Raw genomic sequence first — 25,706 nt, forward strand, 5'->3', positions numbered from 1 at the left:
TATTTTATTTTTTTGTGTGTTTAAAACACCATTTTCACATATTTGTATGATTGTGTCCTCTGTTTGTTTTTTCTATTGTATTAGCACAGCTATATTGTAAATAAGGCCGCTACCTTGATATACTTACAAGTTTAAAATAAATAAATAACTCAGAAATACACTACTTCTTTTTAGATTTACCAGACACATTAGGTGTATTTGCACAAAGTATCGGTATTGCCGATACCAGCCTGAATTTTACTCAGTATCGGATCGGAAAGGAAATCTGTGGTATCGAACATCACTACAAGAGAGCCAAAACTGGCCCTATTTTAAAGGGTGTAGCCACCCACTGGGTGTGGAAATTACATAAACAATTACTTCACAATTCAGGCCATTTCAAGGTGACTAACCTTACACACAATCAAACAGCAATGCAAACATTTCCACAGGCAGTTTCCTTACCTATTTCCATTACATCATTTCAAACAAACAAAAAGATTAATTAAACACGGTCACGTGTCACTGTTGGCCACCATACATCCATATATGGTGCGCACCAGATGCGTTCGGTTTGCGCATTCCGGACACGACCTGGTTGAGCTCGAGCCGTTAAGTGCAGCAACTCAAATACATGGACGATGTATGTTTAAACAATGACAGAGCTTCAAAGTGTAGTGATGGCGAGATGAAGCCTCATGAAGCATTGAGGCTTTTCATCCAATCGGTTCACTCATGGGCCGAAGCTTCATGGTGCTCCATTTGCTCTACTGCGCCATCAAGTGGACAATAAATGTAAAATAAGCGCAGTGTATAATGACACCATCCCTTTGGTGTGTGAAGCTTTGAATTGAATATGAATGAAGTTTGTGATGCCAACACATAAATAATGAACTTCTAAATGGTGTCTGTCTTTATGATACAATGACCAGGTCAGAAGGGAAAGTGGAACCAAATTGGGGATAAGGTTGGGACTGTGCGCTGCCCCTTATATTTCGAATCGCGCACCAAACCCGCGAACCGGTTCCTGAATCAGTCACATGGTACAGGCGGCTCGCGAGGCTTCAAACGTCACCACATACATCATCAACACAAGCCTCGATACACGCTTCACAAAAATCTTCCTGGATTACTCTACACACGCTTTCAAAGCTTCGACACGGGAGGACACATCACTATCAAAGTGTGCACCCTGAGAAACTCTGAACGGAGAGGGAGAAGAAGGATGTGGCGTGTGAACCGGAATGAATGAAGTGCTGTTAAGAACGGGAAAGGTTTCGTGCGTGTGTGTGTGTATGTGTGTGTCGGTGTGGGTGTGTGAGCTGCCCGCTGTTAGCGATGGTGCCACTCCGTCACAACATGATAATATCCCTGCCTAACGTAAAACAACGTCTTGAACGTTTAGATATCGTAGCATGAGACAATTATCTTTGGACTGTTGGAATCACTTTAATCACCATCATATACAAAACAACTCTGACTAAATAACCGTCAAATAGTTATCAAATAGTTATCATGAAACTGACTTAAATGAACATATTTGACCTTCATGTGTTTCATATAATATGAAGTGAATCATATTGCTGTGAATCTTTAAACCTTGAAGTTATAAACTTCCTTCTGACGGGGGGGGATCTCAGAGTGGAGGCTGTAAGAGAGTGGGCTGAGAGTGGAGGTCTGCAGCTGGACTGTCTTGGATATGATGAGCATCGACATCACACTGCCAACTAGTGTTTAGGCAGAGTATTGCAGAATCATGCAGACACTCCAACGCACAGGTATAGAGTCAATGCAGAAGTATAAACCAGGCTTTACTTGCATATCTTGATGAGGAGCTTCACAAAACGTCAGTTTTTGCTCGCCTGAATTTTATCGGTCCATCTGCGTCATGGCTGTGAAAGAGCTGTAGGTGAATCAGAATCAGCTTTATTGGCCAGGTATGCTTGAACACACAAGGAATTTTCACTTTGGAAAACTGTGCTCTCTATGTACAAGGCATAAGAATAAGACATACAAATAAAAAAATAAAAAATAATAACAATATTACAGCTATAAATACAAAAGAACAACAAATAGGGGCAGTTCAGAGAGACACACACCAGGACAGATGTAGACATGTTTTTAATCCACTTTAAAGTTGTATTTTTGGGCTTTTTGCCTTTATTTGATAGGACAGCTGAAGAGAGACAGGACATGTGGGGAGTAGAGAGCAGGGGAAGAAATGCAGGAAATGCTTGCGACCTCTGCGATGAGGACTGTAGCCTCTGTATGTGGGGCGCTTAGACCGCTAGGCTTAGAACCAGCCTATTAAGCGAAGAGTAACATCTACAGGAGCGGAGGTCATTGTGATTACAGGACCTCAAGGAAACCTTTTAATGTACTGATGCAAAGGGCGGGAAAATCAATATACTATGTTGACAGCAAGTATCGCGATACCTGTGTGGTCTTCAGGAGGATGAATGAATTGATAAATGTATAGCAAACACTCACACATTGATCTACCAATCAGTATGGTGCCAAAGGTCAAGTTATCAGTCAAAAGGAAGTAATCTGAACAGATGATGAATTCAGCACTTATGATAGAGGAGAAGAAGAGAGGAAGAGCAGATAGAGAGACTGAGTGAAGGAGAAATTGGAATGCATAAAGAGGCATGAGGGAGCTGAAGACAAAAAAACAATGTGAAAACAAAAGAAGGACGCTGAAAGAGTAATTTGGCAGGACGTTTTGGGGATTTCTCTGTCTTTGTGTTCCTCGCCATCTCTCTTCCTTTTTTTCAACTTTTACCCAAGGACATCCCTCTTCAGTGGTCACAGCACAGGCTAACTGACTCATTTGACAGGCCATTCTTTATGTGTGTGTTTGCCTTCTCTCCCTCTCCTCCACCTCCCTCTTTTGCTCTGGGGTTTGTCCTATTTGGTGTCAAGTTTCTCAGTGAGCGCACACTGACACTGGTGGTGTTAGCCTAAAGCTCTTGCTACTAATGAGACGTTCAGAAAGACAGACAAACCGCAGACACCACTCAAAGAGCACAGAAAAGAGCAGGATTTGCTTCTGATGGGAGTGACTCCGCTCCATTACCCTCCTATACCCTCTTTTCGCCGCGGCTGTACTGTCACTAACTCCATCGCCTCTTGTTTCCTCCCTCGCAGCCATTACTCTCTCTTTTTTTTTTTTTCCCAGGCTCTGTCACTGTTTCTCTTTGGCTGCTTAATTCTTTGGATCTTTGTCTAATTTGGGGCATCAGGAGAAGAGCACACACAGCCTTTAGCCTCATGGGCTTTACATGGCAGAGTCGGAAAGTTGAATTTTTCCCTGTCTGGCTGGCAAAGGATTTTTGTTAACCTGATTTTTAAGAGTTCGGAAATAAAAATATGCTAATGTGGTTACATCATCCAAAAGGTTCCCTGTGCCTCTGGTGGGCAGACTAATGGAGTTTAGCACACTTGGTGAGAGGAATTTAAATAAGAGCTTTGGAAAGTGATTTTTCAGGATCTGCATCATGTTTCAAATAAGTGGTGCGGATCAGATGTGTGTCAACGTATGTGTGAGTTTGTTTGTGTGAGTGAGTGAGACAGGTGAAGAGGAGAGAGATAAGAGGGCTGTGAAGGTCAGTAAATGCCACCACTGAAGACAGCACTAAAGAGCAAGTGTGTTGGTCACATAATGATGAGCTCCTCAACCTCAGCGCACGCATGTACATTCTTACAGCCTTCACTCCTTTGATCAGTCTGAGGTTGATACTCTGTGGAAATGTGCCTGTTTACATGTGCAGATGCATATACTATGCTGTGTGTGTCCATTCACCGTCCATTCACACAGTTTAGAAGGTAATTCTCTCTCTAAGAGGCATATCGGCTGGTGGTCGGCCACATGGCCTCGTATTGATTCCAGGACTCTGTGATTTATTGCCTATTCCCTAAAGAACACGTTTATTGTTTTTTTCTTTTGCATGTTTGTGTATCTGTGTCCACATAACTTGGTTCTAATGACAGATGAGATGGATACACCCCACACCTTCTGTGTCAGTGTTTTTACAGCCAGAGAAACGAGGTCCCCAGACTCACATTAACACCTTGATGTATCACCAATCTGTGGCTCGAACACAACAGGGACCAAAGGTGGCAGCTCATGTGCCGCTGTGTAAATCCCAAAGAGAATCCTATCTCACTTTCCATTTGGATGTTAAAGAGTTAGCTTCTCGTGTTACTTATCATTATTATTTAATTTTTTTCACATACTTATATATTTTAGTCCCTATGGCTCACCATGCAGATCACTGATTGTGCAGAAAAAGTTTCTGGAATTGTCCTCCAGCTACCAGCAAATTGCCTTGGAGGCAAACTTTCCATTTCTCATTGCATGGGAATGGCTGGCTAATGAGTCATTTGAGTGACAAACTAACTGTTAACAATCCCTCAGTGTTGGGAAACTACTGTGAGAGTGGGTTTCTTCTTGGCTGCTGCTAGAGGAATAAAACTTTTGCTAAATTGGTCCGAAGTATTTCTGTAAACTGAGGTCAGCCTCCTTTGAAGGCTGGCTATTTAAGTAAGCTATTTCTGTACGGTTTGTCTGCACCATTGTGAAAATAGGTGTGGGGATTGGAGTGTAGTATGGTAAGTGTTCTGGTATTTACATTCGTGGTCCATGTACTGACCAATTAAGAGTCAGTGGGCTTTGGTGTCTGCAGGAAAATAGTCTGCTCCCATTGATAGTAATCTGACGAGGACTATTTTTTTCTATTAACAGAATCTCAAGTGTAGCTAACAATCCATTCTAGATTAAATATGTTAAACTTAAGGATTAAATCTGCATTTAGATTTCCAGACTTCCTGGGATGCATCAGAAATGATCCATCTGTCCTTCATCCTATAACATGCATTTAAAAGTCACTCTCTACTCCCCTGAGTGCACATCTGCAAAGCTCATACACTGTGGTTTTTTACAATGTTATTTTTGCAAATTGAAGACTCATACATTTCAAGGAAACACAAGAATATAGTTTATTTCTATACTGCCAAAGAAAGCCAGAGTAAGAATGTAACTTCCTGCTTACAGTGAAACTGAGACTCCCTAGAAATAGATGATTGGGCTTCGCTCCAGGGATTGTAAAGTAATAAACCAAGGAGTGATAGTATTGATTTTGCCCACATATCTTGAGGAGTGAGTTTCCCATTTTTTTGATCTAAACACTCTTCTCAAGTTTTTAATTGGACTGTAAACATTGTCGTGCACAGACGAGGAAGTCTTGGCTGGTGTTTGTAATTCTCCAATAACAGGCTGCACTGGAATGCATGAGAAGCTGGCTAAAGTCCCAGTGTTGTTGTCAGTCAATAGCTGATGAGTCCTGAGGTTGCACTGCCTTTAAATTGTAAACTAATCAGTGGTAATATTTGTGGAAAGTTAATTCTGCTGTGTGCTGTCTGTATTTCTGTCTGAGAGATGAAATGAAGGACTTATTTAAATGTTGTGAAAGTTTTCTCTGTTCTGACATCAGTCTCTCTCTTTTCTCTCTTCAAACCTTTCCTTCTGTTCAACTCCGGTCTTTGTTGTTTATCCTTGGCATGTGGTTGATATTTATCCATCCATATGAAAACATGGTTGTCTTCTCCCAACAACCTGTTCGTCTCTATGTCTACCTCTTCTCTCCTCTTTCCCTACATCCTGTCCTACTCCTATCCCCTTTTCCTTGTGTCCTCTCCTCCTTATATCCTCTCCTCTGCCCTGGTAGACCTGACCCAGCGTCTCCATGACCAGGTCCTAAGCTATGTCCTCTGTCCCTACTTTCCCACCATAGCTCCCTCCTCCCCTGGTGTCGACTCCGCCCCTTTGCAGCGCACAGGAAGTCACGGCACAGCGTCAGGGAACTACAGCCGTGGCGGGAATAACAACTATGCCACAGTGGGACCGGGCTATACGAGCGGAGGCAGCGGAGACTTGTATGGTTCAGACCCCTATGTGGCGGACCCCTACCGCACCCTGCAGTACTGTCCCTCGGTGGTGGAATCACCCTACAGCAAGTCTGGACCTGCTCTGCCGCCAGAAGGCACCCTGCAGCGTTCCCCCTCCATTGACTCGATTCAAAAAGACCCCAGGTAAGATGAGAGAGGTATGTGTGTGTTTGCATGTGCAACAGCAAATGTGTGTGTGTGTGTGTGTGTGGTTGCTGGAATACACCAGACTGCAATTTGCAGAACACCATGAACCATAAGATGATTAGAGGCAAAGGTGTGACAAACTGTCCATCATTGACGTGTGAGAGATGCCATTGTGGTAAAGCCTGAGTCCGAGTCCTGTCCCCATTACCTAAACATGTACTAAGAGGGATGCTCACTGTATGAACCTGGACTGACTGTGTTGGACTTTCTGGATGTGTAGAAAACCCATTTCATTTATTATCTTTAGATTCTGACAGATCCTGCAGGCGTGTCTGCAGAATTAAATGATCAATGAAGTTACATGATGTGCACCGTGCTTCTCTTAATGGGGAAATGCAATCATTGTTTCTGCTACAAGGAGACCCCTGAGGTGTCTAATGAGCTCTAAAATATCTGCAACTCTCCTACAATGAATCTGAATTATAACCTCACATGACCAAAAATCAGAAATGTTTCGTTAGCTAGCAGCCTGCTAACACTCAAGGAAGTTTAGCATCTCACTTACTTCTCTGGGTGCATCGAGGACTGACTTCTGTTTGAGTTTGAGCTTGATCCGGTTTTATCTTTAACGGTTCTTTGACAACTCAAAGATGTTGCGCTGCTCTTTCTGCATTTTGGTGAAATATTTGAAGGTGAAACACTCAATTCATGGCAACCTCCTCAGGTTTCCTTACAGGAACTGATGCTAAGGTAGCTCATGATCGTACATGTAGGGGAACATGAGTGTCAGCCTTCACTCAAACTGATCTCCTCTCCTAAAGCTGAATGTGGCAAGGTCCAGATCATCAGTGCTGGAGTCCAAGTCAAATCAGGACTTCAATCAATCAATCAGTCTTTATTTATAAAGCGCCAATCCAACAAATGTTCTCCTCAGACTCTTTCCAACAGAGCAGGTCTAGACATACTCAATGTTTCTATTATTAACAAAGACCCACATCAAGGACAGAATCAGATACCAGGTCCCATCTTACAGACAGGCCTCAGTCTGATCTCCTCTTAATCCACCATGAGCAGAGCACTTTGCAGCGTTTAGCAGTTACCAGTGGCAAGGACAAACTTCCTTTAACAGCAGGAACCTCCAGCAGGACCAGACTCATGTTCGACACCACATCTGTTGAGACCGTGTTGGAGAGAGGGATAGAGGGAGATGAAGAGAGAGAGAGATGATAGTGGTGAACAGATAGTAGTAGTTGTAGCAGCTGGAGTCTGGCACATCCACAGCAGCAGAGATCCAGAGGAACCTACGAAACAAGGGAGCTCAGGGACTCCAGAAAGGTCTATGGTTAGTAACTTTAATGGGACAGGAAGAGTTAAAGTAAGAGACAGGCAGAGAGAGGAGAGAGAGGGAAGGCAGGATCCCAGTATGTCAGTCTAAGCCTATAGCAGCATAAACTAAGATCTGGTCCAAGGCCTGATCCAGCTCTAACTATAAGCTTTATCAAAAGGGAAAGTTTGAAGCCTACTCTTAAAAGTAGAGAGGGTGTCTGCCTCCCAGACCCTGACTGGTAGATGTTTCCAAAGGAGGGGTATCTAAAAACTGACTTGTGCACTACATCCCTGGTGGTAGTCTCTGTACATGGGGCACTTACCTGCGTCCACCTGATCCAACCAATGGGTGCCTATAAAGAAACAATGATGAAAATGTGTTGAATGAACAGCACAGAGTCATTAATATGAACGAAACACACACAGAGAGCTCACACTGAAATAAAAGAATCACAGTTTCATTAACTGTGAGTGTGTAATCAATCAGCACAACATGTCACTTATCCTTTTCCTCCAGTTGCATCATCTCAGATTTGGCAACAGCTCTGCATAAGAAGAACAAGCAGGAAGTCTCATTGGTGTTTGCATGGCTTCAGGAATAGGTACAAGGTTAAAACAGCACATTCCCAGGAGGCTGCATCGACTAATAGATTCATATATTTCAAGACAGATACAAAAACACTGCAGTGATTTATAACACTACGAGGAAGGTTTTAACAACTCCCAAAAGTTCATGTGTACAACAATCACTTTACCCGCCATGCAGACAGCCTTAAGGGAAACAGGAGAATAACCATGTTTACCAAATGTTGGCTGGCAATAAATAAATGTCCGCTCGCTTTGCTGGGAGATGATTTCCTGTTGAGCTGCAACAAAATTGAGCCACGTCTTGCAACTCTTCGGCCTAATGAGTCTGCGTGTTTTGGGTTTCGCTCTGGTTATAGACCCCATGAAGAAAACAAACAATACAGATGTAAAGAAACGTAATAAAAGACCTTGTTTCTCTCGTTAACACACACTTGCATTAGAGGCTCCGTTCCTCCTCCTCCTCCTCAAAGTGTCGTGCTGCGTAGAAAAGAATCCTACTGAGCTGTGATCACTTCTGTCCTCTTGTCGCCACAATTAAGCAAAGCTCACTCTCTCTCTTTATATATATATATTTCACAGGACTCTTGATGTATAATTCCATTAATTACAGAGTAAAAGGGCTGAGACGTGAGTGGATCAAGTCTCAGCAGCAGCTGTCAATCACAGGAGAGGGAGACAGAGAGAGCAGAGAGAATGGGTGAGAGAGATATTTAAAGAGATGACTGAATAAGAACGAGTGGAAGGGAGGAGAATTAAGAACAATAAGAGAAGGAAAAGAAAGACCCTGACGTGTGCCCAGTCATTTGAGTGTATCTTCAGACTCTTTGGTATTGTGAAGCTGATAATGAGGCCATGGCAGTGTATTATTAATGGAAGCTCAAGGACTGGCTGAAGACTTCTTTGTTTCACATATTTTGTCTGATGTCCCTACTCTGAGGAGAAAATATGAAGGTTGGATTTAATTTTGCAAATGAAACAGAATTCTAAATATGTGTATTTTCTTTTTCTGGCTGTATAAAACAAACACCTTTACTATGACTCATCGGACGCCATTTTGCCTTTTCTCTTTGTAAGAAGCAAAGCATGTTCACACCGAGTTGAGGAAGCCTTTCTTTTCTGGGCTCTGCTGCAGTTTGTTGTGGGTATACTCAGAAGTTTCTTTCAGCAAGAGAGGAAGCAATAATATGTTTTTCTGTCTGTAAGTGAATCAATACCAGCCAGCTTTGTGCCAAAGACACAAAAGTCACACAGCAACAACAACTAAGTGAGTTGCAGCAGAAAGTCGTTTTTTTTTACACCAGACAATGTGGAGAGCAGAGGCAAGTGAGGACAGGTAACCAAAGTGGAGAAGTGTCTCAGGCATTGCAGCGCTGCTAAAAAAACAGACATATAGTGCAGGTTTGACATGAAGACTGATATATGAAGTGAAGTGTGAAATAAGGGTATATAATGAATATCAAAGAGCCTTACATTTGAAGCTCCGGTGAAAAGTTTTAACCTGAAACTGAAATTGATGCTGATGCCTCTTTTTGACCTACAGAACTATAAAGTGTTAAAACAGCCTTTGTTTTGCAAAAACAACACAACAATAGAAGGACATTTCCAGTGATGACATAATGTGGACCTTGTCCAAAGGGGGGGCCAGAATCAACCAAACCTGAAAGTTCCCCACAGGAGCTTTAATGGATAATTGTACAAATTAATATGGGTTAAGATTAGGTCGTTTTATTTATTTAACTATTTATTTTGCAATCTTTTTTATTACATTTTTGCAGACGGTACAGAATGATGTCACATAGGAATAAATCAGAGCATCTGCATAGAATAAAACAAAAATCCCCAATTAAACAGAAAAACAAGACAATAGAAGAATAAACGCCCATTTCACCTGCCAACCCCCACCCTCCCAGCTTCTTAAGGTAGTTGTCCATTAGCAATCGTGGTATTATAGATACTAATAGACAATTCAAGTGGGCGCAGAACATACATATAAGAACATTCAGTTCAACAAACAGTTAATAATATATACATATATATATATATATATATATATATATATGTATACACATAAATAAATAAAAAAAGTAAATACATAAATAAACAAATAAGATAAATAAAATAAATACAATAAATAAATAAACAGAAGGGGGGGGGGGGGTCTCTCCAGCACTTAACTCTGCTCAAGCTGTGTCCCTAGCATCATCAGGAGTGATAGAGAGCTTGTCTCTAATAAGGCTTATTAAGGGGTCCAAAGTCTTATTGAAGGATGTTCAAGATCCCTTCTTAGCTTCTCCAATTGCAAACATTTTAAAACGTCCTGTACCCATTTATTGTGAGTCGGAGGAGAAGCAAGTTTCCATTTAAAAAGGATTGAGCACCTGGTCAGTAAGGTGGAATTCATTTACATAAAAATATAATTGTCCACTATTTATCTCAAATCTGTAGTTTTTTTTTTTTTTTTTTGCCAGCTCCTGTTTGTATTGTGGTAAAACAACACATTGCCTGCAGTGCATGTGGGAGCTGTGCTAACCAGTATACAACAAAAGAAGAGAAGTCACAGTCAGTTGTGCAGCGCTGAGATTCAGAACCAGACAGAGTACAGACTTCTGCAGCCGTCACAGAGTTCTCTGTGGCAAAATGGAAATGAGATCAGGTGCAAACTTTTCAAGGTAAAATTAGCATATCATAAGTTTAAAACTAGCATGCACGAAACAGTCAGATTTGTGGAAGGCAAGACTTTTTGGAGTTTTGTGGAGCTCATTCAGACATAACTTACAGTCCTATCAAGGTAAACTATCACAGCAAACGATGGTGTATACTACAAAGCAGGATTTGCAGTTATAGAGGAAACTTCAGGGTTAAATCTGAGTTTTCAGTATGACAATAGTGGCAAGGACAAACTTCCTTTAACAGGCAGAAACCTCCAGCAGGACCAGACTCATGTTAGACACACATCTGCTGAGACCGTGTTGGAGAGAGGGAGAGAGGGAGATGAAGAGAGAGAGAGATGAGTGGGTGAGACGGATAGGAGTAGTTGTAGCAGCTGGAGTCTGGCACACCACAGCAGAGATCCAGAGGAACCTACGAGACAAGGGAGCTCAGGGACTCCAGAAAGGTCTATGGTTAGTAATTTACTGGGACAGGGAGAGTTAAAGAGACAGGCAGACAGAGGAGAGAGAGGGACAGATAGGATCCCAGTGTAGCAGTTCCCCCGGCAGAACCTACGGTTTTTGGACCTGAGTCTCCTCTGCATCCCCCAGACTAAGCTGCAGACTTTTGGAGACAGAGCCTTCAGTGGCAGCCCCCACTCTGTGGAACTCTCTCCCTCCCGACATCCGCAGCTGCCCAACCCTGGACAGTTTTAAAAAGCAGTCAACACACACCACGCAAGGTCTTTCCCTGTTAGATAGTGTTATCCCCACCTACCCCCAGACCCCTACCTGACCCTGTGAAGCAACCTTGGGTTTCTTGAAAGGCGTCTATAAATTCTTCTTCTTCTTCTCTTCTTCTTTCTTCTTCTTCTTCTTCTTCTTTCTTCTTCTTCTTTTCTTCTTCTTTCTTTCCTTCTTCTTCTTCTTTCTTCTTCTTCTTTCTTCTTTTTTCTTCTCTTCTTCTTCTTTCTTCCTTCTTCTTCTTTCTTCTTTTCTTCTTCTTTCTCTTTCTTCTCTTCTCTTCTTCTTTCTTTCTTTCTTCTTCTTCTTCTTCCCTTCTCGTCCTCTTCTTCTTCTTCCTCCCCCCTCTCCTCCTCTTCTTCTTCCTCTTCTTTCTCTTCTCCTCCTCCTCCTTTTTCTGCTCCTCTCCTCCTTCTTCTTCTTCTGCTCCTCCTCTCCTTCTTCTTCTTCTCTCTCCTCCTCTCCTCCTTCTCTCTTCTTCTCCTCCTCCTTTCCTCTCCTCTCTCCTCTTTTCTTCTTCTTCTTTGCTCCTCCTCCTCCTCCTCCTCTCCTCCTCTCCTCTCCCCTTCTTCTTTCTTCTGCTCCTCCTCCTTCTCCCTCCTTCCTCCTCCCTCCTCCTTCTTCTTCTTCTTCTTCTTCTTCGTCTTCGTCTTCGTCTTCGTCTTCAGGTATGACCAGCAGGCCTGCATGTTAGGAGCATAGTGTTCTAGAGGGGTAATTGGGCACTATGAGCTCTTTTAGATGTATAATTAAATGTGAATGAGTCCCATACCTCCCTGTTTGGATTAGAGTCTGGGCTGCAGCTGAAATCTCACGTCATCATACATGCTACAAGAATAAATAGGAGCAAAAATCTGTCACTAATGGACCTATTGTTGAATTGCCTTGTGGGGGGAAAAGAGCTTTCATCCGTTGTGTCTTTTGCTGCCATTAGTAGCATTATGACCTTTAATTGAATCTATGAACTCAAAATGAGCAATCACAAATCCCCTAAACCTTTTGTTTTGATTCTGTAATACAGATTCAAACATTTTGAATGGTCGCCCACTTCTTGTGAAATAAACCAGACTGCGTTCACATCACATGCATCTGAAAGGCTTCCCCTATACACAATATTTGGTTATTTGTTTTCATCCAGACGTGAACATTTCTGTGTTCACTGTTTGTAAGTAAAGCAGTTATAGGCACAGCAGGCTCAATTTAAACCCTCACTGTAACTTTTAAAATGGAGGCTCTGCAAATAACACAGAAGAGGTATAGGATGTAATTTAACGTACAAACACACTCAGATACACAAACTATTATCTTTCCTGTACTTGCAAGAAAGTGTTTATTATTGGCCCTTTGGAGTCATCTAGCACACTAACTTGCATACACAAGTACACATAAGAGATCGCTGCGTCTCCCTTAATGCTTTAAGCCTCATATACTGCAAGTCCACAGAGCCAGAGAGACATCTTGTTTTTCTTCCTCTCACACTTTATTTAAGACAATAAACCTCAGCGAACCACTGTTAGATAAAGCAGACTCTTTGTTCAGTTTCAATATTCAGAGAGTTCTTTAATGTGCTCCATGCACCCTGCAGTGTTCAATAAAACCTTGTTTAATTAAAAGTTACAAAGTTTTTTTATGACTATCTGAAAATTAGACTTACTGGCTGCAGTCTGATGGTGGTGAACAGCTTTGGACTCAGCATGATTTTACGTTTATTAATTTAGGATAGCCATTCAGTCCAAGTCTGTTAGAACCACGGGAAGCCAAAGTATATAAAACCTCAAAGTTTAAATTGCACTAATACGTTTTTGTTCTTTTTCATTTGAGTCCCTGATACTGTATCCCTGCATCAGAGCCCATGTTCTGACTACAACCAGGAAACCACAACCATACCCAAAAGTGCTTCAGATACTCATTTTTTACTCAAAAATCAAAACTCCCTAACAATCCTTTACATTTTTTTTTATTTGTTTTAAAAAATGACATTTATTCTCATATTTGCAGAAACTTTACAATAAAACTGATCATGAGGACTTAACAGGTGATGGAACCCTTTAGTTGGACCATTTAAAGCTTCTGTGATGAACTTTAAGGGTGTGTTTATTGTGGCGCCCCCTGTGGACAAAGCAGTACATCTTTATTCTTCACTTTTTTTTCTCATGTAAGTCATGTCTCTTTTTAAAAACATTTTTAAGTTACATTTTTGGGCTTTTTGCCTTTATTTGATAGGACAGCTGAAGAGAGACCGGGAATGTGGGGAGCAGAGATGAGAGGGGAAGGCACGCAGCGAACCGGCGACCTCTGCAAAAAAGACTGTAGCCTCTATATGTGGGATGCTTAGACTGCTAGGCCACCAGCCTCAGCTGGTCATGTCTCTTTTTAAATCCTGATTTATATCAACACTCGTTGGTATCGCTCACCAAAACTCTTTGCTGCAGAAAATGTAAACAAAAACTGTTCAAACAGCATTCAGTAAATCACCTCCCCCCCTGTCAGAGGTTTCAAACATTAAAAATGACCACATAGAAAGAGTCAGTCTTTGTGTTGATAGTCTTGTTTATTTTTTTGGAGTAATAAAGAGACATCAATACCAATTTCAGTTTGTTGTATAAGCAGATAAAAACTATTTGCAGGAGCTTTAAATTGTCTAGTGATGATTTAGGCCACTTAGAGAACCACTCTAATAATTTACTTTTACCAAATGCAACCAATTATTAAAACTGTTCTGTTGCTCTGACTTCATCAGAAACTTAAAACACTTATTTACTTATTGTATTTACTGTCACAACATGCTTAATGTCTCCTCTTCTACCAGCTCACAGTTTTATTGTCACGTATTACAGCTGAACTCAAAAAGCAGACTTTAGACAGGTCTTGTTTCCCAAAGTGTTTTTACAGAAGTGTAGGGTGAAGGGGTAGCTGGTGGAGGTCCTGGGATGCTGAGGGAGGGATCCAGATGGTGATGAACAGGCAGGTGAGTGAGGAAGGTGGCAGAGCTGGATGCAGATGGGTCCTGGAGACGGAAGAAGAGGTGTCAGGTGGGTTGAAGGTGAATGGACGAAACTTGCGAAAAGCTATGCAAAAGGTTCTCTTAAGAGCTGGACTTGGCTACTAGAAAACAAACCTGTAGGCACAACGATCTGGCACAGACTGGATGTCAGTGCAGGGCTCTTGTAGGCAGTTGTGATTGGATGTTGGCTGGTAGGAGTGTTGATTGCAGATCCAGCGCAGGTAAGCAGAGAGTGAAGGAACTGTGACATTTATACATTCTGTAGTTAGCTGCTTGCCAGTGTTTGTTTCAATTGGTTTATTCAGGGATCACCTCCTTGTTAGGTGAGCTCATGCTCATGTGTTTGCATGTTTGCAGGGACATCATAAGCATTGGGGGTTAGGCAGTGACATCAGAGTAATACAGAGGTTGAAAATCTGCCACAAACACACATCGGTTTATCTGCCACCTTTGTTTGATCCTAACAGGTTTGATGTGAGACTACAACACAAAGCTTCACTGTGTCTTCATTTTAAATCCCAAATTAGATTTAGAATATATTTCAATTCTTACATTCTGGTTCCTCTATAGTCTGTAATCTGTAGTGTACTCACTCTGAAATGGATCTATGTGCAACATGTCTCCTTGTCATTAGGGTTAAATGGCCTCCCACTCAGACTGCCTCTCCTCTCTCTCTCTCTCTCTCCTCCTTCTCTCTCTCTCTCTCTCCTCTCTCTCTTCTCTCTCTCTCTCTCTCTCTCTCTCTCTCTATCTTTCTCTCTCACTGTAATTGGATCTAGCTGGGGTAACATGAAGTGCTAAATGAGTTAGCAGCAATTAGAGACACGGAACACTGAGTGGGGGCAGAGGTTGTGTGTGTGTGTGTGTGTGTGTGTGTGTGTGTGTGGTTGTGTGTGTGTGTGTGTGTGTGTGTGTGTCATAAAGTCTGCGTTAGAGGGCATTGTGTGGAGATAACTATGAGTTTCTAAGATATAATTAATCAGCATATTTTAAACTTAACTGTGTACGTTACTGTAATATGCACATGCAGATGTCTGTGTGTGTGTGTGTGTGTGTGTGTGTCTGTCTGTCTGTGTGTGTGTGTGTGTGTGTCTGTGTGTGTGTGTTTGCAAGGTGGCAAGAAACCCAGTTAGGGGCCATTACAGTTGAAGAAGAGAGAGTGCAGCAGAGCAGAGGTGAGGACAGCGACACAAAGAGAAAACTCAATAACTGCTAATGGATATGAGTGAAGAGAGGAGGAAAGGAGGAGAGGGAGATAAGGAGAAGGAGGGAGGGCAGTGGATGCTCAAAGGAGGAAGAAAGGGGAGAGGGAGGCGTGTGCATAGATAAGGGTTGGAAATACAGGGAGGGGGAGAGTTGGTGTAGATAGATGAAGATGGAGCGGGCTAAATTAACTGAGGGAAGTGTTACCACTTTGTGTTTTTGACTTTTCCTTTAAGCTCTCTCTTGAATTAAAATCCCCAACCCCCCATCGTGATTCTTCCTTAAATTGAAAATGAAAGGAACAATATAGGGATGTAAGATGAAGTTGAAAATGTTAACCACACACTCAGGGTACAAACCATCGATAAAGTTAAAGGAACTGAATCTTAAGACGCTCAGAGACATTTGTTCAGAGAAGAAGGAGACGTACCGTGAGGGACTGATGGGAGAATAAGACATGAAGAAAGGAACAATGCAGGGCATAGTAGGGGTTTGTGAGTGAGGGCAGGAGGGATAGAAGGATGGACATTAGCTCAGGGAATAAGGGACCAGGAAGGAAGGGGCCGTGTTTCAAAGCTCAGGGGTCAGGTAGCTATCCAGACGACATCATGAATGGGGACTTGCAGTGAATGAGTTGAATTCATATTGTAGTAAAAGCAAGGATTGACAGGAAAGGAGGAAAAAAGAAGAACAATTTGTCACATTTTGGGCTGAAGTATTGTTCATCTGCGGGGGTGTGCTTGACTTATCTCATCAAACACTCAATCAGACTGAAACGTTTGTAGACGCATGCACTTCAGGATAAGGAAGTCAAACTCTGCTCATTATATTCTACTCCACAAATACAAAATCTTTTCACTCAGGAAGAAGTGTGAGTCACTTTGATGTTGTTTTGTGATTGTGTGCAGACTGTAATCACTTCACATGATGTGTTGTTGGCTAATACTTTTACCGATGTTCCTACCTTCATGCGGGACATAAACCTCACAATACAAGTTAACCGTCATCAGGAATAAGAAGGTTAGAGCCAAATCACCGCCACAACAGATGCAAACACACATTGTACCAGTAAAGGTAGCATAAATACCCCAGTGGCCCCCTTATTTACTGGATATAATAGAGCTGCTGACAAGGAATTGCTATTTGCAACAGCCTGATATGATGTGATCAGGGCTGACATGTCATTGTCACTGCTTGCTATTCACTGACGTTGTTAGCTGGCTCTCATCCTGAACACATCCCTCTGTGTGTGGAAATGTGCTATGGTCAGCGGTGACCCTGCATGTGCACACATGCGGTGTGTGTCTAAGAACAGGGTGTGTCTAGGTGTACGTCCAAGGCTGTGTCAAAGACAGAAAGAAAGAGGTGGTGTTGTGACTGTTTGTATTCATGCACAATGCTTTCCTGAGTGTCATGCAGTCTAGAGGAGCGTGACATCTCATCGGTTGTTTTAGTGCATGTGTGCGTATGTGAGTGGTTTGCATGCATTTGCGTTATATGCGTTAAAGCAAACAGAGAGAGAGATAGAGAGATAGAGAGAGAGAGAATTACTATGCAGTTATACTCTTGTTGTCAGTTGGGCACTAGTGTCAACGTTTATTTATGTTTCCTCGTGCAGGAGAGTAAAAGAGTGCTTGTATTCCCATCTCACAACCATTGTCTGTTTGTGTAAGTGCAATTGCTCTGTCTCTGGAACATATGGTTTATGTATGACTCACTGGTGTGATACCTGCTTTATATGGAAATTGAGTCTCCAGTGGGCTGCGTGTGTACATGTGTGCTAGGTTTTGACCATGGGATTACATTCAGAAAGGAGATTCCATACTGACTCTAGTCAGAGCCAAACTCCCTCCATCAGCAGTACTCAGTTTACAACATGATGCACCTCAGGGTTTCTAAAGAGAGAACTGGGAGGAGATTCCTGTTTGGTTTTTTTGGAGAAGTTAACTTCTCCCTTATATATAAACTGTGGCAGCTGGACTGACACTCAGACTGAGTACAAAGCTTTCCATTCAACAGAGGTGTTCATGCTGAAGGTACTTCACAATGACCTGGCAGTACTAAACTGAAATATGTACATCACATTGACAAAGTCAGATCAGTTAACCTTTCTGAATTCTCCCAAACATCTTGAGAAGTAGCTGGACAGAGTAGAGAACGAGATGTTTGGAATACGCAAGACCATCAGACACAGACACAGAGCTTCATTGGTGGTAATGTTTGAGCTCTACAAACAGTAAAGCCAGAGATGCACTTAATGCACTTAATACACAGGGAGTGTGTGTGCAAGAAGGCTGCCACACATTCCCCTTCTAAGATTGTTGTGTTGGTTGTCAATGTCCTCAAAATGAATGTGACACCGACACAAGATGCAGTCTGCAAATGAGCTTTAGCAGCAGTGAACAGGTAAAGAGGATCGCACAGTCACCACAGCATCAGGGACAACAGTATTTGCAGCACGGTAACAAACATACCTAGCAAGGATAAGTTCAGTGTTTAGAAGTCAATGTGTAAACCTGCAAAGCCAAGTGGGAACAAGTTCTGGACTGTAACATCCAGCATGGGGGAAATTATGGTAAAACTGAGCTTGGACCGATGGTGTGTTCCGTCCATCGGTCATCAGCTTGGCTCGAGAACTGTCCCTCACTGAGACCAAGGGTTCATAACCAGAGCTTCCTGGTGTGCCCCTTAGAGGTCCAGAGGTCCTCCAGTAAGATGTGGTTTGCACAGTCATAAGTATGTGTACAGCCATGTTCATGAAACAGCCAACTGTGCATGCGGATGCAAAGTTAAGAAGGCAAGTATATCTCCAGCCTGATACCCAAGTTGATATGTTTCAGCACCACGGACAGAGATAGGATATTTTCATGATCATGATTATGTTTATGATTATTATTATTATTATTATTATTATTATTATTATTATTATTATTATTATTATTATTATTATTATATACAATTTTTACTGTTCCTATTATTTTTATTTATTTTATTTATTAGTGTTGAATTTATTTATTTTCAGCACAACACAGTATAACATTTGATTTAACCATTTCAGGACCAAATACAGAGACAGTTATACACTGGGTTAAAACTTTTCAGCACCATGGACAGCGACACAAATGCATCCTGTGTTCAAAAGCTAGAGACTTAAAATACTCCTTGCAACTGTCACCTCATTGTAGTATAGCAACTGTGCATTTCTACTTCTGAACATGCAGAATCTTGCTAACACCATTTAAACAAAAATACCCTCTACTAACATTTAAATAGAATACTAGGTGTAGTGTTCAGGTAGCTCTGGCTGTCAGAAGGGGAGCTCGCATTTGTAACCTGAAGATTAACAGCTGCTTCACTACAAGACAGAGAGAGAGAGAGAGAGAGAGAGAGAAGGACAAAAACTGAGAGAACCTGTCAGTCCTCTTTTCATTCCTTTGTTATTAATCTTTATTCTACATAACACAAAGGGAGAGAGGAAGAGGAATGAAAACAGGAAAGGCATTGAGTGAGAGATAAAAGAATGGTTTAGTGATGAGGTGACTCGGAGAGAGAGAGAGACGGAGGGAGGGAGGACAGTAAGGGTGTGAAAGGCAGTCACAGGGTGAGCAAGGGATTTAAAGAAAGAGAAGGCAGGAAAAGAGAGAGACAGATAGAGGAGAGAGGACACACTCTATTGGCTCTCAGCACGGCCCAGGGGTAATTTCCTCTCCACATGAGAAATGCATGCTGGGATATGGAATTACCTCCAAGGGAGGGTAATGATGCATTGCCAGAACCTTGGCCCTGAGGCACAGCTGTGTGTGTGTGTGTGTGTGTGTGTGTGTGTGTGTGTGTGTGTGTGTGTGTGTGTGTGTGTGTGTGTGTGTGTGTGTACGTTTGTGTGTGTGTACGTTTGTGTGTGGGTGTGTGTGTGTGTGTGTGTGTGTGTGTGTGTGTGTGTGTGTGTGTGTGTGCGTGCATCTGCACCCTGGCCATCATCTCTGCCTCTTCTGGGTAAATTGCCCATTGTAGTTATTTTCCTTTTGAGAGGTGGCCTATCTGTTTGTGCGCTTGTGTGTGTTTGTGTGTGTGACCTTGGGATGATAACAAAGCTGTGTGTCTGCTACGATGAGCTTCCTTCTAAATCTGAGACCTGGGAGATAGAAGGACGGAGCAGAAGAGACAGACAGACAGATATAAGTGAATTAAGTCGTCTGTGTGTGCTCTCAAACAAACATTAACATTTAAGCATTCAGATTAATAAGAAAACGGCAAACACATCAGATTCATTTGACACAAGCAAAAGCTAATGCTAACAAGATTATGTTTGGATGTGAGGCAGTGAGAGGGGAACACACAGACCTTATTGCTGTGCTCACTTTTTCAGTGTACAAAGGACTTTAGCTTATTGTGTTTGTCGTTGTGTGTGCACAGTCTAATATGCACAGTGGGTAATGAATCTGTCATGTTCTTTTGATCCAATCATTGCGTTATTGTTTTTATGGTAATTACCGCCACTAACATTTCTTCGATTAACATCCATCAAACCTTTCTCACACACTCAATTTCACACGCAACAGACACACTCATGCAAATGCACCTATTCAGCACTGGAGACTAATCTATAGGGAAGGAAAGAAGGTTACTGTACCCTTTTTTCTCTAACAGAAGTCACTGCCTTCTGTCTCTCCTCCTCCTCTTCCTCCCTCCACTGCTGTCTCCTGACACTGGCGGCATTTGGGGGGGATTATGGGAAAATGTCACACCAGCAGAATTACTGTATATCCTCCCTTCTCCCCATGCCGCACTTCACTTCACCTCTCCTCTACCTCATACTTTAGAGCAGCAAAGCAGAACTGAAATTAAAATGACTGTTAGTTTTTAATATTTAACTTAGCATGTATGCAAATACATCTTCAAACACTAAACTTTTGACCTTGGTGCTGTGATTATTTGCATTCTTAACACAGGTACCTCTTACATCATGGTTGCAGCAGAATAGAAACTTGTGTTTGGATACCCAGCTCTAAACGAATAAGATGGTTTCTTAAGCTCTATAGATGTTGCCATCAGGGAACCTTTTTCCCCTAGACATATCTCTGGGTAATACTAAGTGTGAGTGTAACATAAATGCTCACAGATTCCAGTTATATGTGTAGAATGGTGCTATCAGAGTAACTACCCTCATGAGATGGTGTTACCAAGATTTTATTTTCCCCTGGACTTCAGGGCAGTCTTCCATGAAGTCTGCACCATCGACCTTACAACCGGAGAAATGTATCTTGCCTTTAATTACCTATTTTATTAACATCCACTACAGACATTAATGTCAAGCAGTTGTACATCTTGCGTGCCCTCCTATCTTTGAACAAGGCTCAGTCTTCCATGGGGCTGCAGATGTTAAGGTCAGTGAGTTGTATATCTCATGTGCAGGAGACGGGATCTTGACCTTTCGGCTGAGTTGCAGGAAATCAAGCGTTGAGTGCTTGTTATTGCACCCAGCAGGACTAAGTAATGACCGGAGAACTAAAATATACCTGTAAATGGGAGAACAGCTGAACAAAAGGTGAGATAAAAAACAGTTGAGTACTGCGAGCTGCTCTCTTAAATAGGGGAACTGATTTATTGAATAAGGGAGTTCAGCGGCAGCTAGCTTGTTGTGGAAGATGTAATGAAAGGTGCAGGTTTGTTGTGGTTCGAAAGCTTATTTGAAATTTTAATTTCTTGTCAGAGGTGATTTTACCAAGCTAAAGGGTATCGAAGCACCTGTATGCTATCTGAAAATATATTACTATAAAGTGAGGTTACTAAAATGCAACACACACACACACACACACACACGCACACACACACACACTCAAACTATTGTTCTCACTCTCTTTATATTTGTTGTGGTAATCAAAGGATGTTAACTCACTCATTTGTTTTGTAGACATGAAGAAAAGGATAAAGTAGATGTAACAAGGAAAGAGTTGTATCAACAGAAGTGATGTAGCAGCGTCTGTGACTCTCTAAAGAAGTCTAACAGCCAAATTCCACCAGATCCGTGTCCGGTCCGTCTCCGATCCGTCACAGCACCGGATCTGATAGGTTTCTATCTAGTCAATGTGTTAACTTCCACTGGATCCGCTCCGTTGCGTTCCGGCTGCATCTCTGATCCTCTGAATTCTATTTTTGCTGTGGATGGCGGATCACGACGCATCAATCTCAATAGAGCAGATGGAGCGGGACAGGAAGTCAGGCACCAAAACAAAATGAAAACATCCGGTTAATTTTCAGAATAAAACACTCTGTGTTATCACCAGATCGTATTTCACTTAACTACAACAACAAACCGTCATGATGAGCGGAGCCAGGCCTGGAGTCAACAGGTCAGAGGTTTTCAGAGGACCAGAAAGACAACATGGATGAGGAGAGGAGGAGGAGAATCCTTTAATTAGTAATTACCAGGGGAAAACCTCAGTCACATGACTCCAGCTGTCTGGCGGTCCTGCTCCGTGCTGCCAAAAATGCAGCCGGTGGGTGTTGGTGGATGAGAGAGCACAGAGCAGGACCACAGTGGATCGGAGACGGACTGGACACAGATCTGCTTGAACTCCTGTGTAAAGATCTTGCAGTAGAGGATGCATCTCCAGTTAAGACAGGGAGTACCCAGGTAGTCCACAAAAGTATATCTACTGACCGTTATAGCATTTCTTTTTTTAGCAGTGTAGGAAGTCCATCTGTTAACTTTAATTGTCTATAAACCAGAGGACAATCTTCTATCTTTACTTCTTGTGAATAGTGTCTCCACTCTTGCTCTGCAGGTAACAAAGAAAGAAAGAGACGCACAAGAGGCAATGTTGCAAACAAAGACTGTATGAGAAGATGGATGGCATGTCTGCTCCTCTAAAAGTGTAGCCAAAACATTTAAAACTCCTCCTGGTGACTGGCTGCTATAGGTTTTCAAGCCTGCCTCCACAAACTACAAACCTGCTTATTAAGATGAGTTTCATGAAAGCAGTCACGGTTTGGAGAAGTTCACTTTTATTTAGTTATTTCATGTAAAAAAACAAAAAGGTAACAGGTCATGGTTGACAGCTCTGTTCACAAATGAATAGGCCTTCTGAAGGCAAATTAAGGCTATGAAAACATTCTAATTAGAACGTACAATTACATCTACATAATTGTTTGGATGGGAGTTTCTCAGAATTAGCTTAAATCACGTGATGCAGGTAACCCCACCTGCAGCAGTTGATAGTTTATTTTCTCTTCCTCTTCTCAAGCCTGTTGGGAAAAACACTTAATAACCCCACTTCAAAGTTTATTTCTTTGCAAAGATAGAAAGAGTAAGAGAAAGCAATAACTTCCAAATGTAAAAAAAAGAAGTGTGACTGACAACAGACTTAAAAACTAAGCTTTAACTTACAAAACAATTGTGATACAATTCACTCAACTCATGATACTGTGTTGACCATTTCTTTTGAGGTGTCAGTAACTCAGTTTATGTTCAAGCTTTATAGAAGCTGGTACCTCATAAATCTTTTCCTGGTGATGCAACTATTTGTCATTTTTACATTATGTCTCAGTTTTTTTTCCTGCTTTGATAACAAATGTGCTTTTATTTTGAAAGGGTGCAAAATAAACTCTGCTAAATCAAATAAATGCATGAGTAAAATGAGAACAGTACGAACTCTCCAAGGAGGCGTAAGCTCTACTTGTAACCACTTACTGTATATGAATGGATGACATGCCTCCATCTTCTTGCATAGTAAGACAGTGAAACCAAAATGCTGCCATGATGAGCACTGACATATTGCGCTGGTATTATGTGGAGCCAAGGCATGCATAAGAGTGATGTGGCTGGTGGAGCCGAGGGACTGAGATAACACCCCTTCCAGCTACCAAAACACGTGGATTTAAAGTGGACAGTGTTTGTTAAAGAGATGGTTTTAATTTTCCATTGATGCTCTTCAAAAGCAGAATGACTGTCAGTACTGTAGCAGAATCAAGAGGGACTAAACCCATCCTTGCACAGGAGCATTAAAATGAATAGAAGTCAGGCAACTGGTGTAGTGCTGCTGGATGCCCAGAGGAAGCTTGTGACTGGAAGGTCATCGATCCGATCTCGAGACTGTTAGAATAAATCTTTATGGGAAGGAAAAACAGCAGCACTTGAGCCTCCATTCTTACAACCCTTCACTGTAGTGCCCTCATGCTAAACCTTTAACCCTTGAACTGTTCCAGTGGAGCCCCTCAGCGGCCGCCGGGTCAGACCTTGTGTGTGAGAGAGTGGACCTGGGCATCCCTTGAAAGCAACAATGTCGACAGAGCCAGCTCTGTTTAAATAAAGCTCAACATAACAGATGCATTGCAGATTGTTGCAGTGGTGAAGTGTCTCAGAATAGTCCCCTCCTGTTTGGAGCAGCTCTCCTGTCTGGCATGTAAAAATAGGTGCTTGGCTGTCTCATTATTTATTTCAGTATTTATTTTCACCTTGGGAAACTCTCTGGGTTTGATCGTAGACCCCCCGCTTGTGATCTGCAGACTCAGTCTAATTTTTTTCATTGAGTCATGACAAAATAACTCTGATGCATCCTCGGGGTGCTGACTCAATTTAGAAACACTCCTCTATCATGCATCTATCGCTCCATTTCTCTCTCCTTCCTCTCTCCATCACACTTCGAGAGAAATGTCGACGGCGTTGACGGCTGGGGAGATGTAGACATCCATCCAGCACCCAAAGTGTTTTCTCCTTCTCTCTCTCTCAGTCTAAACACAGCGCTCCCCCCTGTTGTCCTTTGTGTCTCTTAAAGCGGCCTGCCTCTTTTTTTAATCACTCTCTGCTCTCCCTCTCTCCCTCAACGCTCCCTTTATCAATCTTCCTCTCTCTTTTCCACCTCAGGGGCACAAGTGATTCCTGGGGCTGTACTTACCCTGCTGACGACAGTTTTGTGTGTATCTTTGCATCCGAGTGTGCATTTCTGTCCACACTTACTGTATGTGTATGTGTGTGTGTGTGTCCTTTCAACTCTTGATATCAATAAAAGCTGTGTTGTCAGCCAGACAGATGCCTCATTCTGACCATGACTCAAGTGAAACACTAATCTTGGAAGAATGATGACTGAAAGAGGAAAGTGAAGACGGAGATAGAGATGGAGAAACAGTTTGGAAGAGAGAGAAAGGGAGAGAGGAGCGTGGAGAATTGAGAAATAGATTCAGGGCAGCCCTTGTATGACTCATCGGACAAGGTTGTTGGTGTTGTCTTACCCCTTTTACTGAATATGTGTGTGTGTGTGTGTGTGTTGACTGCATGTGTGTGTTTCTGCTGGCATTGCCACACACTGCAGTAAGCAGCATGAGCATTCACGCGGGTTTGCTTTTCCCCTGTGTGCGTTTTGTACCTTTTGTGTATTTCCCTGAATCACTTCACTGATTTTGCAGTCTTGAAATGCCATTTGTCAATGCCAGAGCCTGAATCTTGTGAAATGCAGACCTAATATTTGCGTCAGGACGGATCACTTAAATGGGTGAGCTTTGTGCCAGTTTGTGCCATGCTGCATTTAATACTGTCAGGATTAAACATCTCGGGAAAAGGAGGCACGAGTGGGTTCAGTTGTGGTGCTCGCAGTGTAAACGCAGCTCAAGAGGAGATGCGTAACCACAGATATTTGTAAAAATGTGCAGCAAATGCTTTCAGTGATAATACACAGAACATTTTGGGGCAATTTAAAGCAACACATCTTTGTTATTTTACAGCTGTCACAGAGCTGTCACACAAGACTTGATCAGGCTAGGTTATAATTTCGATCCAGTTCCATCAAGGGTTTCACTCTCCTGCCAACAATCAGTCTGCAAGAATGGGTGGACATGTTGATTCTCCTTTTTAACTAAATTATAACACTTAAGAAAATGCAGCCACTGAAAGGTTAGGAAGTGAATATCAGTCAGAAAACAAACACAGACCTGAGATCAGACTGGTGAATCCGTCAATGAGATTCAACCAACAAAGAAACAGTCTCACCTTGTCAGGACACTTTTTCCCATAACTAACCATACATGATCACGCTTATTACCTGGCCACTAACTTAAGACACAAACACGTTGTTAAAAACCTTGATTAAAGATGATTTTATTGATTTACATGATTTATGTTTACA

At 42.1% G+C, this 25,706-nt stretch overlaps 1 protein-coding gene and 1 long non-coding RNA gene across 3 annotated transcripts in view; one reads left to right on the forward strand and one right to left on the reverse strand.

Moving 5' to 3' along the window:
* ctnnd2a (catenin (cadherin-associated protein), delta 2a) overlaps positions 1–25,706 on the forward strand; it is a 518,337-nt gene that overhangs the window by 286,799 nt on the left and 205,832 nt on the right. For both annotated transcript variants that reach the window (XM_034706751.1, XM_034706750.1), the window contains exon 12: positions 5,775–6,072. In XM_034706751.1, coding sequence (XP_034562642.1) covers positions 5,775–6,072 — 298 coding nt within the window. The remainder of the gene's footprint in view (positions 1–5,774; positions 6,073–25,706) is intronic.
* LOC117829170 lies at positions 13,916–14,599 on the reverse strand. The gene is made up of 2 exons (XR_004634562.1): positions 14,500–14,599; positions 13,916–14,388 (listed from the first exon to the last, which is right to left on the reverse strand). It is a non-coding gene; the product is annotated as an uncharacterized LOC117829170 (long non-coding RNA).

This window comes from Notolabrus celidotus, chromosome 17 (genome assembly GCF_009762535.1).
Source record: "Notolabrus celidotus isolate fNotCel1 chromosome 17, fNotCel1.pri, whole genome shotgun sequence".
Lineage (NCBI taxonomy): Eukaryota > Metazoa > Chordata > Actinopteri > Labriformes > Labridae > Notolabrus > Notolabrus celidotus.